This window comes from Podarcis muralis, chromosome 5, assembly GCF_964188315.1.
Source record: "Podarcis muralis chromosome 5, rPodMur119.hap1.1, whole genome shotgun sequence".
NCBI lineage: Eukaryota > Metazoa > Chordata > Lepidosauria > Squamata > Lacertidae > Podarcis > Podarcis muralis.
In genome coordinates, this window is record NC_135659.1 from 8,634,569 (window position 1) to 8,649,808 (window position 15,240).

General features: G+C 42.5%; 1 protein-coding gene across 1 annotated transcript; it reads left to right on the plus strand.

Moving 5' to 3' along the window:
• The first annotated feature begins 1,724 nt into the window (after positions 1 to 1,724).
• Positions 1,725 to 14,102, plus strand: LOC114598583 (uncharacterized). The gene is made up of 7 exons (XM_028732409.2): positions 1,725 to 2,723; positions 5,015 to 5,089; positions 5,796 to 5,840; positions 7,595 to 7,678; positions 8,992 to 9,060; positions 11,383 to 11,421; positions 12,892 to 14,102. The coding sequence occupies exons 1-7, from the start codon at positions 2,249 to 2,251 to the stop codon at positions 13,707 to 13,709; spliced, it is 1,605 nt and encodes a 534-aa protein (XP_028588242.2). The 5' UTR covers positions 1,725 to 2,248; the 3' UTR covers positions 13,710 to 14,102.
• Positions 14,103 to 15,240: the final 1,138 nt, after the last annotated feature.

Genomic DNA, 15,240 nt, shown 5'->3' on the forward strand with positions numbered 1-15,240 from the left:
GGAGGACCTCAGGAGCAGGGTTGTCCAGGGGGTGTGTAACTGACAGAAAATACCACCTTGCTTAAGAACCAAAGTATTAAGCGGCAAGCAACAATCGAGACAGAACTAAAGTGAAATAGCATTATAATCCAAAGTATCCTATGTTTTACCCACTTGTGCCATAAACTTCCTTTGTTTAATAAAATATTTACTGTTTATTTGATCAAATCCTGCCTGAGACTCCAAATTATTAAATTTCCCCCCCCCACAAGTTAATCTGGGGTAGTTTGTAGGAATTTGTGGAATTGGTGTTCTGTTAGGGGGGTGAACTATATTTAAGCGAGGGCAGGCCCAACGGCGCCAGGGGGAAAGTGATGTGCCATCGCAGGTGTTAATGGTGAATTCTGTCACCTATTTTTCTAGAAAAATAGCACTGGTAATAATAATGATCTTTTAAAAACTTCTATTTATGATTTTAAATTTTATACATTTCCATAATTTTACAACCATTTTAACATTTGGAAACTCGACTTTCTTCCCCCTCTTTCTGCGGTTCCTTAAATTTATTTTTCATATTTTTTGCATATTCCAAAATTAACTTTATTCATCTACTTTAGATGTGTATAAAACCGCAGGATATGTCCCTCTCAGATGACTAACTAGGGCTGAGCTTTGCGCTTTGGCAGGTGCTTGTGAGCTGAAGCATCATCAGCAAAACTGCTGCCGGCTAGAATTTGAAGAACTTAATTCCGAAAGGGGCTTAAGTCCATTTTGACAAACAAACAAAAAAAATTCCAAATTTTGGCCTGTAGATGTTGCCTCGAGTCCTACCCATAAAGGAGGGTGGGGGGGTAGAGAGAATCATGTATAAATGTTGTGCCCAAGTCACTGTGTCTTGAAAAGTCGCGTTTGCGTTGAAAAGAATATGTAAAAAAATGTTTTAAAGAAATAAGGGTGAAAAAATTGAATAATATTATGTCAAATTTAAATTAAATGACACAAAGGGATTAAGCTATAAAGAATAGGTAAAAATGGATGTAAAGGGAAAGGAAAAATTGGAGACATAATAGGATGAAAAGTATAATATAGAATAAGATTTGAAAGAAGGTAAAGTATTGCTGAACATGAGTGTGTAAAAGGGAACACAGAAAAGGGAGGGGTGAGGAAGTCAGAAAAGAAGGTCATAAAAACAATAAGTTAAAAATTGGATTTTTATGTCTTTTAATGTTTTCCTTTTTTCTGTTTTTTGTATCTTTTTTTGTTTTTTACTGTATTTTTCTGTTTTTGTTCGATTGTGATGATGGGTTTTTCTTTTTTTCTCTTTTTGGTTGATTGTGAAGTTTGTTTTACTATTTGAAATTTCAATAAATATATTTAAAAAAAAAAAGGAAAGTCGCGTTTGCGTTTATAAAAGGAAAGGGGGGAAAGCAGTCAGAAATAATTTCCTTCCAAAGAAAATGCCGGCCAAAACTTTAAACGAAATTAAGCTTTTCATCTGCGAAGGGCAACAGAAACTGAGGCAGCGGCTCCCCTCGGAAGGTGTGGGGGGAAAAGGCGCCCTGTTGCTGCCAAGGAATGAACCTGCGGGGATGCCGGCCTATTCACACCGACACGTAACGAGGCTCCCGGCGTCGCCCTGCTACAACCCGATCTGGAGCTTATCCAATTGTTTTATATTTACACGGCGCCGCAGAAGGGTGCTTTAAAAAACCTCCGCTCCCCTCCTGCCCGACCTATTTGCTCTCCCAGGCGGCGGCTGCAGCAGCAGCTGGGCCGGGCCTTCACCCCGCTCCCTCCCTTCGCCAATCCCAAGACTAAAGCGCCGCTTGGCGAAGGAGCAGCCCGGCCCTTCTCCTCGCAAGGTAAAGCGTTGCGAAGGAGCCGGGAGAGAGCTGGCGGCGGCGGGGCGGCCTCCTCGCTTGGGAAGCCCGCTCCTTTCGCTCCGAAGGCGGTGAGGCGCCAAGGAAGAATTTCCTCAGGTCGAGGAGGAGGAGGAAAGTTGTGCTCGTGTGAATGCGCGAGTTCCGGGGAGGGAAGGAGAGAGACTGGGCAAGGGACTGAGGCGGCCAAGCAGTCGACGGAGGCGAGCGTGAGGAAGCGGAGTTTTGCTTATTTATTTACTATATTTGCACTGCAGAGAGGACGAGGCGGGAGGCAGCTTCTCCCCCAGTGGCTGGCTGCGTATTAGCCGGGGGTTTGAAGCCGGCCATATATCATCTCGGGCTGCCCGCCAAGGGCGGCCTGCAGCGCCCGGGGCGAGCGGGAGGCGATGCTGGGAGAGAGCCCGGCTGTTTCCTCAGGATCCGGCGGCGGCGGCGGCGGGGCCTTCTGTCACGTGACGCCCAGGCCGCCCCTGAGGAGAACCGCCTCTCAAGATGGCGGCGGCGGTGGCGGCATCGCCTCCACTCCCCTCAGCAGTTCCACTCCTTATTCCCGCCCGGCCGGGAGGAAGCCGCCGCCGCGGCGGGGAGTGACTTTCTCCGAGGAGGTGCTGGAGCACCCGGCCACGCCGGCGAGGAGGCTGCGGAGGAGGAGGAGGATGAGGCGAGCGGAGGAGGACGACGACGACGTCGACGACGAACAGGAGGACGACGGCGAAGGGGAGCCGAGCGAGGAAGCGACCCTCGCCGCGCCCTACGGCCTCCGCTCGGGCGCGAGGCGCCACCCGCCGACGCCGTTCAGGAGGCCCGAGAGGGCGGAGGACCGGCAGGCCCTGCGAGAAGCCTCGGCCGCCGCCTCGGAAGGTGAGTGGGCAGCGGCGGGGGCGAGCTTGTCTGGCTCCCTTCGGTTTGGTCTAATAATAATAATAATAATAATAATAATAATAATTTATTTATTATTTATACCCCGCCCATCTGGCTGAGTTTCCCCAGCCACTCTGGTCAGCTCCCGATCAAGTGTTAAAAACAATACAGCATTAAATATTAAAAACTTCCCTAAACCACCAAAACTGGTGGATGATCTGAAAAACATATGTGGTATAAACACAACGTTAGTGGGTTTTCAAGAGGCACTGTAAAAAATCAAATAAGTATTGTTTATTAAAAATAATGGGATTAAGGAGGAACAATGGCAATATAAAAAAAGGGAAATGCGTATTAAAGATATAAAAATGGGTGACTCTTAGAGACGCTGAAGGAAGTTCAAAACAGACATAATTTGTTGTATTCGGGGTAAAATGTATAACTGGATGAAAATTAATAAAAAATTATTTAATAAAAAAAACTTCCCTAAACAGGGCTGCCTTCAGATGTCTTTTAAAGATAGGATAGCTGTTTATTTCCTTCACATCTGAAGGGAGGGCGTTCCACAGGGTGGGTGCCACTACCGAGAAGGCCCTCTGCCTGGTTCCCTGTAACTTCACTTCTCGCAATGAGGGAACGGCCAGAAGGCCCTCGGCGCTGGACCTCAGTGTCCAGGTAGAATGATGGGGGTGGAGATGCTCCTTCAGGTATACAGGACCGAAGCAACCCTTCCTCCCCCAGCCAATGTTGGTGGGACTACAGCACCCATCATCCACCACCTGTTGGTTAGGGATGATGGGTTTTGTAGTCTAGGAACCTCTCCGGGGGCAGGATGCTCATGGTTGAAGAAGGCTGTTTTCAGGTGGTTTCCCTACACACATGGGCAACGCCAAGGGGGCACAACATTGGGAAGATTCACACGGGACTTTGCCCTCGCGCAGGGTGCCATATTACGAAAGGTTACCTGAAGTCTGCCTCTGCTGGATTGGAAGTCCAGTGGTTGGTGGCATCTCACGGCAGCCCCCTGATGGAGTTTTTTTCCAGAGAATTCCCAATCAAATTATATCTTTGGGCTGCAAACCCTATATATGCTTATTTAGGAGTAAGTCCCATTGAACTTGGTTGGGCTTACTGTTGAGAAGGCACAGTCAGTTTCACAAGCTGCAACAATTCTTAAGTTAGGTTTCTGTTTCCTTTTCCTCATTTTCATCTATTTTGAATGCACAGAAGGAAAGAATTGCGTAAACAATAAGTGACTAAGAAAAATGGTACGTGAGGGATGTCATGGTATGTAAATGGTTACTTTTTGCCTTTAGCTTAAACAGTCATACCCTGGGTTACAGACGCTTCAGGTTGCGTTTTTTTGGGTTTTGGCAGTTGCGCATGCGCAGAAGCGCCAAATTGCAACCCGCGCATGCGCAGACGCGCCGCTGCAGGTTGCGAACGTGCATCCCGCATGGAGCATGTTCGCAACCCGATCGTCCACTGTATATTGTTAAGTTTCTAGGAATGTCTACATGTCTTCTCAAAGTAAGTCATAGGCCCAGTTGCATATCATTGTAAAACAGTACAGTGGTACCTCTGGATGCAAACGGGATCCGTTCTGGAGCCCCGTTTACATCCAGAAGCGAACGCAACCCATGCCCACGTGGGTTGCGATTCACTGCTTTTGCGCATGTGCATGACGTTATTTTGACCATCTGCGCATGCGTGAGTGGTGAAACCCGAAAGTAATGGAGCGTGTTACTTCCTGGTCGCCGCAGCACGCAACCCGAAAATACTTATCCCGAAGCAACTTCAACCCGAGGTATGACTGTAGTTAACTGTTATCAGACAATATTGCTTAATTGACATAATTATTGAAACTATTTTAATCAGATTCTGTCAATTCTTCTATGCCCCAAACATGGGGACTTTACTTGTCACATAGTCATTATTATATCTTCTTTGAAAAATATGCTTAGCAAATAATGTTTTAATGATTCTGTGATCATTTGGCAGGGGAAAAAATTGGCTAACCAGTAGTAGATATTTGGAGCATTTCTTGATTACATCTTCAAAAATCTGCCTTGCTTACCTACATTTAATGTTATGACTTAGTGACAGGTGTATAAAACCTGTGAAGGCCAAATATTCAGTCTCTATTTCAGAGTCCTTAGGGGCTCATGGGTTGCATGTTCTACTTGTGCTCTTAAATTGATGCCTTTTCTCCGTAATTGAGGGATATGAGTGGCTGCGGTAGCTATTTGATTACTGAATTCTTTGCATTTCTACTTTGCTTCCTTTGGTAGGGAGTAAAAACATCTTGGGAATTGCAGATGACTCTGAGCTTGTTCGACCAGCTCTTAGAAGAAGTCCAAGGACAGGTAAAATGCCTACAGCAGTCTTGAACAAAGTTGTGTTGCTCTATATTACTCGGATGTAATATGTACAGTGCTTACATGTACATATTCATGGAAATTCAGAAATCTGACTAGATTCAACTGATTCTGACTCTGGCTGTTCAGATTCATGTTTTATACAGCCTGTTTGCTGCTGCGTTTGCATGAGTCTGGAAACAAGCGTGGTTCCTTGTTGCATCTGAACTGAGAAACTATGGTTAGGATATGCTTCCAAGCAAGCCAGGATTTGGAAGTCATCCGTAAACAAATTGCTTCATATTTTTGCATGTCTGGAAATTGTTGGCTCCTTATTCAGATGCAATGGGAAGCTATGGTCAACTGCAGCTTGTTGCCCCGTTTCCACAAAGAGTGGGATAATGTGGGGTCAAAGAGGCTGTGTGCAGGTAAACAAAGCTCATGTATATCCTGGTTTATTATACCAGGATTTGATCGTCCAAACATATCCTCTGTAACAGATACCCAGCTCCTAATTTTTGTTCCTTTATTTATACCAATAAAATAAAGGAACAAAACATAACTTTGCATTTCCAAGAATTGTGGAAGCTAGAGCTGAAGTAAATGCATTTTCCCTTGTAGCATTATTTGAAATCTCACTTCAGAAATTGACCAGCTTTCTTTTTTTTACTTCTTATTATATTGATTACTAATGAATAATTTCTTGTCTTAACAGGGCTTTCTTATGACCAAGCCAGAGACTCTACAAGAAATAAATCAGGTTGGATCACTTTGCTTTTGAATTTCAGAAAGGCAGCCATTATAATCTGGGACTTACGGCACACTAAAGCATATTGTGGCATATGCTTTTTGTGCGCCAGAACCCAAATTAATAGATGCATGAAGTGCTATCCCTACAGGGAGGTACATTCATGTCTACACATACACATGGATATGAAGGAATAATCTAACTGGTGGGACCCAGAGGTTTGTGAAATGCAGTAGTCTGTAGTGTTGCCTACACAGAACTCGAATTTATTTATACCTCACCCTTTTGTTATAAAACATTTCCAAGTGTATTGCAAGAAGGTAGTAACTAAAGAAAATAGCAATTATTCAACAGATTTCTAATGCTACCATTTTATCAAAGATTAAAATTGCAGGCAAATTAAAAGGTCATTGCCTAGATCCATGATGACAATAAATTAGGAACTATAAGAGCTTCTCTTAACACTATTGGTGACAGCACTATTGATATTTTTATCAGCATGTTCATGTTGGAGGAGGGCCTTCTTACAGGGGGATTTAATTATTTATTAGTCATTACTGTTGGAGTAGACTTACAGTGATTCTGTCCCAATGTGTTGTAGCCCAACATGTCTAGTAGTTTATACTTTGGATCTAGTATTATCAATTAAACTGGAAGGTGGTCTAAATGGGATATTTAGCTAAACTCCCATGTTATAACCAGAAGGCTACCTGTTGAGGCTTAAGATTGTATGTAGTGTGTGTTCTTTTCTGCAAGGGTAGTACAGTGGTACCTTGGTACTCGAACGGCTTGGCTCCTGAACAAATCAGCTCCCGAATGCCGCAAACCCAGAAGTAAATGTTCTGGCTTGTGAACGTTTTTCAGAAGCCTAGAGTCCAACATGGTTTCCACAGCTTCTGATTGAGTGCAGGAAGCTCCTGCAGCCGATCGGAAGCTGCACCTTGGCTTTTTAATCGTTTCGGGAGTCAAACGGACTCCCAGAATGGATTACATTCGAGAACCAAGGTACCACTGTAAACCTATTCCTATGGTCTTCTGGAATCCAATGGATTGCTGCATGTTCTTGGAGCTCCAGGTGGTTCTTTCAATACTTTGGTCACTTTGTGAAACGTGGAAATGACCAGAACAATTGACAATTAAACAATGGTTCCTGAGCATCCACTCTCGTGCTGTTGAGCTGGCTAGACTGCTAATATGGACCATCTATATTGAAGCAACTCTGCAAACTTCTAGGAAGTGTCTGAACTCAATTCAGTGTGGTGCTCTTCATGTGCGTATTTCTTAAAATTAAGTTCATTCTTGAAATATGCATGATCGAAAGGTCGGCGGTTCAAATCCCCGCGGCGGGGTGCGCTCTCGTTGCTCGGTCCCAGCGCCTGCCAACCTAGCAGTTCGAAAGCACCCCCGGGTGCAAGTAGATAAATAGGGACCGCTTACTGGCGGGAAGGTAAACGGCGTTTCCGTGTGCTGTGCTGGCTCGCCAGATGCAGCTTTGTCACGCTGGCCACGTGACCCGGAAGTGTCTCCGGACAGCGCTGGCCCCCGGCCTCTTAAGTGAGATGGGCGCACAACCCTAGAGTCTGTCAAGACTGGCCCATACGGGCAGGGGTACCTTTACCTTTACCTTTTTTTTAACTACTCAGCTTAATGAATTAGTTGAAGCACATGGCTGACCAAACCTAAATCTAAAGATGGGGCTGTAAGTAAATATGGGATTAAATAGTTTTATTGCTTTAGGCTCTGATTCAACATTTGTATCTTTTCAGAACATGAAGCAACTGAAGTGGAGAGTGAAAACAGACCTGAAATCTGGCATGATAATTTTCAGTCAGCTAGCAGATTCATAGAAGGTAGCAGTCGCCTGTTTTCCTATTCCTGGCAGGGTGTCAGTTTGTTATGTGGTGCAGGATCTTTTTGTATTTTATCCACTGCGGTTTTCCAGAAATTTAGGCAGCTCATAATATAGAGCTATAATCTGTGAGGAATTCATTGCAGCACCCATAGATTGAATTGTGCATATCCAAAAGCGGTTGTGTGCATTGCCTGAAACTCTGGTTGGATCAGAGCCTGTTCATGCAGGTAGCAGTTTGACATGCAATATAGTGACAAAACGTAAGATGACTCTTGATGCCAAATGCCGGTATTGTCCGCATTCTGTTCTCAAGTGGTGCCAACCAAATACCAACAAGAAACCTGCCGGCAGAACAGAGCACAATAGCACTTCCCAGCTCATATCCCCCAGCATTTGGAGGCGTGTTGCTTCTGATCCTGGAAGTTGTATACAGCCATCAGGACCAGTTGCTATTTAGTCTAGTTCTCCATGAATTTACCTAATATTTCTAAAGCTGTACAGGTTGGTAACCATCACTGCAAATTCCACAGTTTAACTATGTCCTGTGTGAAGTAATTCCTTTTGGCTGTCTAGTATCGTGAGAGAGAAAAGCTTATCTCTATTCATTTTTTCCACACCATGCCTAGCTTTATCATATCGTATCATATTCCCCTCTTGCTTTTTTTTCTAAACTAAAAATCCCTAAACATTGTAAACTTTTCTCAAAAAGTTGTAGCTCCATCCCCTTGATCATTTTGGTGGCCCTTTTCTGGATTCCCCCCCCCCCCCAGGCTCTACAATTTTTTGAGGTGCAGTTACCATAACTGTTCACAGTATTCCAAGCACACCAAATCAACATTTTCACTGTGTGACCATAAGGTCTCTTTCCTGGTTAGTCCCAGCAAGTGGAGACCAAATCTGTGGCTTGGGATTTTTTGCCCCACTGTGCTCACTTTACACGTGCTTACATTGACGCTTTGCATTGCCATTTTAATTCCCATTTCCCCAAGTTTACTTCCTTTTGAAACTCCTTGCTATCTTTTTTTTTTGTTCTTACCATTCTGAACAATTTGGTGAAATCAGAAAATTTGGTAAGCTGTTAACCCTTAACCCACAGAGATTCTTACCTCACCTGTGTGCTTAACTTTCTGATTGAACTATTGTCTGGGGCTCCCTGTGCACCTAGAGCTGGGCTTCCTTGCAAGCTTGTCTTACTCTTATATCCCTAGCTAGCTTTCTCCATCTAGGGCTCCTTTTGCAGTCTTAGGATTGTGTTGGTTCCTTGTATCACTAATGTGATGCCGTATTTTTTTCTTGCATCCTCTTTTTTAGATGCACATTATTTTGCTCAGAAACCACAAGGGCTTAATCAGAAGACAAAATTAAGAGCGAGAACGCAAGGTTTGTATGGAACTTCAGTTTTTGTGTATGGGTATTTTGCCTGCTTTTATTTTAAAACTTTCATGTTTATAGCAGTAGGTTAAATGTGTATTCATTCCACATTACATGATTATAGAACACTGACAGGATGATATGGTAGATCTAGTTCTGGGCTGGAACGTAAAAGAGGAGAGATTTAAGACATTGGTTTGGCAGTGGTATATAATGAAATAAATAAAGACAGACAGACCTTGTTAGTCTGAAACATTGGGTTGTATCCAATGAAGTTATCCTGTTTGTGCAAGGATTTCCACTTGCACAGTGGAACTTCCTTGTGCTCCCCTCTCCCCAAATGCCCCCATGTGGCTCTGGAAGGTGGAGGAATCCCATAGAACAGATTTGAGTGCAGGAGAGTCAGGGAAAGTTCTGTTGCACATGTGGAAATCCTTGCTCAAACAGGATGACTTTATTGGACATAGCCTGTGGTTGAATAAGAGGATTTCCCTGCGTTCTTCTAAACAGATGCATTTTTGTTGAAAGTGTATCTAAATGTGAGGTCTGAATTCATAAGTATATAATGGTCATATTGTCCTAGGTAGGTGTGATAAGTGTGAAATGTTCCAGTACTATGTTTTGGCAGCAGTGCATGGAATTGGCATTAAACCCAATATATTTCTCTTGAAATATATGCCCCACTTGATACCTGTTGTCCCAAACCTATTTCCTTCACCTATTCCCCCTTGCATAGATACTTTCACTAAAATAAGCAAGTGTAATGAGGTTTATGTAAGGAAGACTCTAACCTCTGTTGAAGGCTTTGGGCAGGGAAACAGAAATATTAGGTCCTCTCATGAGATCTTTTTTCAATTTTTTTCTGTGGGGGAAAAATGGAAATATAGGAGTAAACTGGGGGAGAAAAACCTTGAACTTTTATTTTTGAATAATTAATGAAATGCTTTTTAAGGCAGGGTTTTAAGATAATGTGTTGACTACAGTTCACTTTCTCAAAATGGGTCCCAGGAATGGTTTCAGATAGTGGTAGCCTTCAGCCATCATGGCAAGCTATGTTAAGTGTCACAAACGAGTTGTATTTGTAGTGAGCCTCTGGCTCGGGTTCTTCTTTCTCTTCCCACATAGCAAGGAGGAGGCATTCATTGAATTAAAACCAGCGGGTGGTGCTGTGGTTTAAACCACAGAGCCTGGGGCTTGCTGATCCCCATGATGGGGTGAGCCCCTGTTGCTTGGTCCCTGCTCCTGCCAATCTAGCAGTTCAAAAGCACAAACTGCAAGTAGATAAATAGGTACTGCTCCGGCGGGAAGGTAAACGGCTGCTCTGGTTCTCCAGAAGCAGCTTAGTCATGCTGGCCACATGACCCGGAAGCCGTACGCCAGCTCCCTCGGCCAGTAAAGCGAGATGAGCACCGCAACCCCAGAGTTGTCTGCAACTGGACTTAACAGTCATGGGTCCCTTTATCTTTACCTTTACTTTAACAATGAGTCACGAAGCTGGCTTGCTTAAACTAGTCTTTAACTAAGACTTTCAGATTTGGACAGCACAGGGAATCAACTTAACAAAAAGTGGAAACAAAGTTCCTGAAACCCTCTCTACCTAAATGCATAGCTAGCCTTAGGCATTCCTGACAAAAGAGCCATGACATATTGTTATGTCCAAACATGGCTATTGTATTGGGTAATTACTAATACTGCTTGGCTAAATACTTCTGAAGACTTGCATAAAAGTTTGAAGAGGGATAATTGTTTGTAGTATGTACCACCTTGCCACTGTTTCCTCAAAGTGATGCAGGGTGTGTTTTTTTGTTTCATCTTTTTGGATAATGTTGACTGGAATGGAGTCTGTTTTCTTTACCCAAATAATAATACTTGCTTTTATTTATTGTAATGCTTCCTGTTTTTCCAACTGGCAAAAATATATACATTTAGTACAGTATTTTAAAGATGGAACAGAGAAAGCTGTTGCATTTGTAACAATTTGAACAAAATGTAGATACTTAAATTGTGCTATACACTTTAAACTAAGGCATTTATACTCTGCTACATTTATTATGTAATAAGTTATACAGAATATGTTTTATAGCCTTAAAACAGCAAAGCAAATGCATGTTTGGGTTTTCCAGAAATTACAAATATTATAGCTACTTGGATTCAAATATGAATTCCTGTTGTGCTGTTCTCCCGTTGCCTTATGAATATGATGAGAATATTCCTCTTTTTGTAGGAAGACAATTTGGATCATGAAGTTTATGGAATTTATTTATTGAATTTTATTTGAAAATAATTGGATTGGTTTGCACTTAAATCTCTTATCTTTGGTTTGTATTCTAGCCCATGTGCCAAAGAAACAACCACATGCTGCTCCCAAAAGTAAGGTATTTTCCTCTTTCAGACTATGTGTTGTTGTTGTAGTGTCTGTGCATACCACTGATAAAATCTAGGTTTTTTTACTGAAATGTGTTTGACAACCTTACACCTCTGTAATTATGTATGCAGACTTGCTTGTCTAGAATCTAGGCTTTTTATCGGGTGGGGAACCATTTTGCCTCAATGCGCTAGATCTTTCTCCACTCCACAGGACAACTTTGATGGGTGGGAAATGATTGACATGTTGGGATGTTCTGCCCATGTGTCAAAATTCTGTTGTTTAGCACTTGGGTACTACAGCTCGAGGGGCTTTTCTAGTCTTATGCTGGGCATAAGGTTGGCAAAATTGCTTCCTGCAGGGATTGGTTGCGCAGTTAGATTTCTCATAGGGAACTTGGTTGCACAACCAATCCATCATGCTTGAACACTCTTTCCATCAAAGGAAGAGAAGTCACTTCAACTTTGCTTCCTGCAGAGTTGTTCGAGCAGGAAAACACGTACGATAGACATTTTCCTTTTGAATGAGAAGGGAATAGCCTTGAAAGATGTTAAAACATACCTTCTTATTCCTTGTGGTGTAAAAACTCTACCAGCTGAGCATTATTTCTGGTGATCTATTTCTGTTGTGATGGAATAGAGAAGGGCTATAGCTCAGTGGTAAAGTACACATGCAAAAGGCCCCATGTTCAGTCCACAACAGTTCCAGATAGGACTAGGAACGATCCCTGTCTGAGACACTGGAGAGATTCTGGCAGGTGGGGATAAACTACACATTACATTGAATGTGAATTTGTGCAGTTGCACCTTTTTTTTAAAAAAGAAAAAAAAATGCAGACATGGGGTCTCACTACAGGTGGGGTCAATTGTCATTGGGCTGCACCTGTTAAGAGGATATGTTACCCCTTTCCCTCCCTAAGTCATATTTAGGAGAAAATCTCCCCCCACCCCTGCAACTATGAGGCAGATCCCACTTGGCTATGAACAGGAGGTTGTTTCCATCTAGCAATCTTACCTGCAGGTGGTCACAATCCATAAGATGGTTGGGGAGAATACTTATTTCACTCACTTTAGCAGACAAATCTATTGGTTGAGACTGGAGAATTTTTACTTAAAGATGTATTTTTTCCAGCAGAAACAAGCTTGCAATGAACAATAACGGAGAAGCCATAAATACTGCCAAATACTGACTTTAAGAATGCCCGCTTGTGCCATGTGTGAGATTTTCAGTCCCAATATTTCATTTATGAACATTTTTCCAAAAAGCAAGCTTTAATTTGAACTTGTTAAAGTTAACACTTTGCTTTTTGCTGTTTTTCTGGGGAAGTCCAGTTCTTTTGAATTGTCAATAGTGTGCCTTCCAATCTGCCTGAAATGGTGATGAAATCAGCCAGAATAATAAAAGCAACTTCTAAAATGAAACTCAGATGTATGTATTTTTTCTCATCCTTTGTTTTGTGTATGTGTGTGCACTAGGTTCTAAACAGTCTAATCGGGGACACGCATTTGCATGGATTCTGCCACTTATAGTAGTAGTAGTAGTAGTTTGCCTTGCTGGTGGTGGATGGTATGTGCTTCAGTCTTCATCGTACCGTAGTTTGGAAAATAACCTGCGAACTGAAGCCCTGAAAGCGTTTCAGAAACAAATGAGAGATCTCATGAGCAGCTACCCAAGTCAAGACAAAAAGTTGTGGAAGGGAATCCAAGTCATCTTGGAGAAACGCCTCAACTCTTCTCAACCGTTTTTGCAACCAGCTGTTTTATTGTTCACTGCTGCAAAAGAAGCTGAAGGTGCCCTGAAATGTTTAAGCAACCAGCTTGCTGATGCTTTCTCATCCTCGCAGCACGCTTCTACAATAAAAATTGACGGGGCCAGCAAAGCCACTCTAGACAGTGATGATGTCAAACTCCTTGTGGACGAAGAGTTGAGTTCTGGGTTCAAGGGAGGCAGGAAGGTGGCAGTCGTGCATCGATTTGAGTCGCTGCCTGCTGGTTCCACCCTGATATTTTACAAGTACTGTGACCATGAGAATGCAGCATTTAAGGATGTTGCCCTACTTTTAACTGTTCTTCTGGATGAGGAGACTCTAAGAAAGGACCTTAGCCCACTGCAAGTTGAGGAGAAAGTGAGGGACTTCCTCTGGGCTAAATTTACCAACTCAGACATGCCAGGTTCCTATAAGCACATGGACACAGACAAACTGAGTGGGCTGTGGAGCCGCATATCCCACCTGGTCTTACCTGTGTGGCCTGAAAATGTCCTTCCTCAGGAAAACTGTTTGCAGGTGAAATAATATTTTTGTAAGAGAGAATGAAAACAATACAGCATGTACATCTATTAATGGCTGGATAGGGTATGTATTTCCAGCTTGGTAATCAGAACTGACTCTTAGGTGTGTGCTTCAAAATTTTAAATCTGATTTATTCCTTTCCAAATAAGCTGGAAATTCACATATTAAGAACTTGTAGAGCATAACATAGTTCTGTTTATGTGACACTCCTGTAATTCTTAGAGTTCAGGACCTTGCATCTCAAAAGAATATTGATTGCTAGAACTACTTAACAATTTGAAGTCCTTTCAGAGAATACTGCAAATGGGAGCAACAAGTTAATGAATAGTAATAAGCACATGGTTCTGTCTTCTTTGTACTTGAAGTGTATTAGAATAAAATGCAAACTCAAAGGTGTCACTAATACTTCGTATATCCAGTAACAACTCTTGTCATCCATTTACCAAAATCTCGGATGGACTAACTCTCCTATAATTGCAGCTTCTTGGAGTTTGCTTTAGCCACGTCCTGTTGTTGGGTTTGATTAACATAATGATGCAATTCAAATTTCTAGTCCGGAGTGGCAGGCCTTCACATACAAACACAAATGCCCTGTCCAGATTCTAACTTTGGGATTGTCTTCACAATGCCAGTATTTTTAACCCAGAACTACAAGGCTCGTCAGTCTCTGTTGATCCACTGCCAGACTGACCAATATGAATTTCCTTTTGCATATGGGAGTCCCAGGTGGACAAGATGCAGCCTTTGTAAACGCACATTTTTGCACTTGCCCAAAAAGGAGTGAAGGAATCACTGATATAGATTAACCCATAGTTCAATCAAGATTTTTAAAAGAGTTGTGTGCTTCAAGGTCCTTCCTTTCTCAAAATAATTCACTCTTCTGAAACTTATGAATATTAAATCTGAAATTATTATTTTAGATAATCACAGGTTTTAATGTTGCCTTTGCGCTGGGCAGAACTTATTTATTGCAGAAATGAAGTCCCCCCCCGCCATGGTTTGGATTCCTGCCCTGCAGGAAGATGGAACTTTCCGTGTAAAATTTGAATCTGACAACTGGTAAAGTGTGACAGCCCACATATTTTGAATGCTTCATTCCAGACAGCCTTCAGTTTATGTCAGGCTATACATCTTAATTGTATATGAATGTATGTACTTGAATGTAAATGGTAATGTGCAAACCTCAGGACTTTGATATTTACTGATTCTTATGTAATTGAGCCACTTGGATTTTACTGTGTTTGAGAAACTTGCAAAACCTGCATTTTCAAAATATGTTCTCAGCACAATTGTCCTTGCTTTTTGAAGATTCACCAGAGTGCCATTCTTTGTCCCCAAGTGTATCTACAGTAAGTGGATTTTAACCGCGATAACTATGGCCGCCTCTGGAAGTGCTAGAAAAGCCCCTGGCCATGTTCTGTAGAATGTTTTTTCTTTATTTGGGAGCTTTTGCACATGATGCAGCTACACATTCCTTCCTGACTCAGGGTCAGAAATGCTTTAGTGGCTTATATTAAAACTGGCTGTCATACCT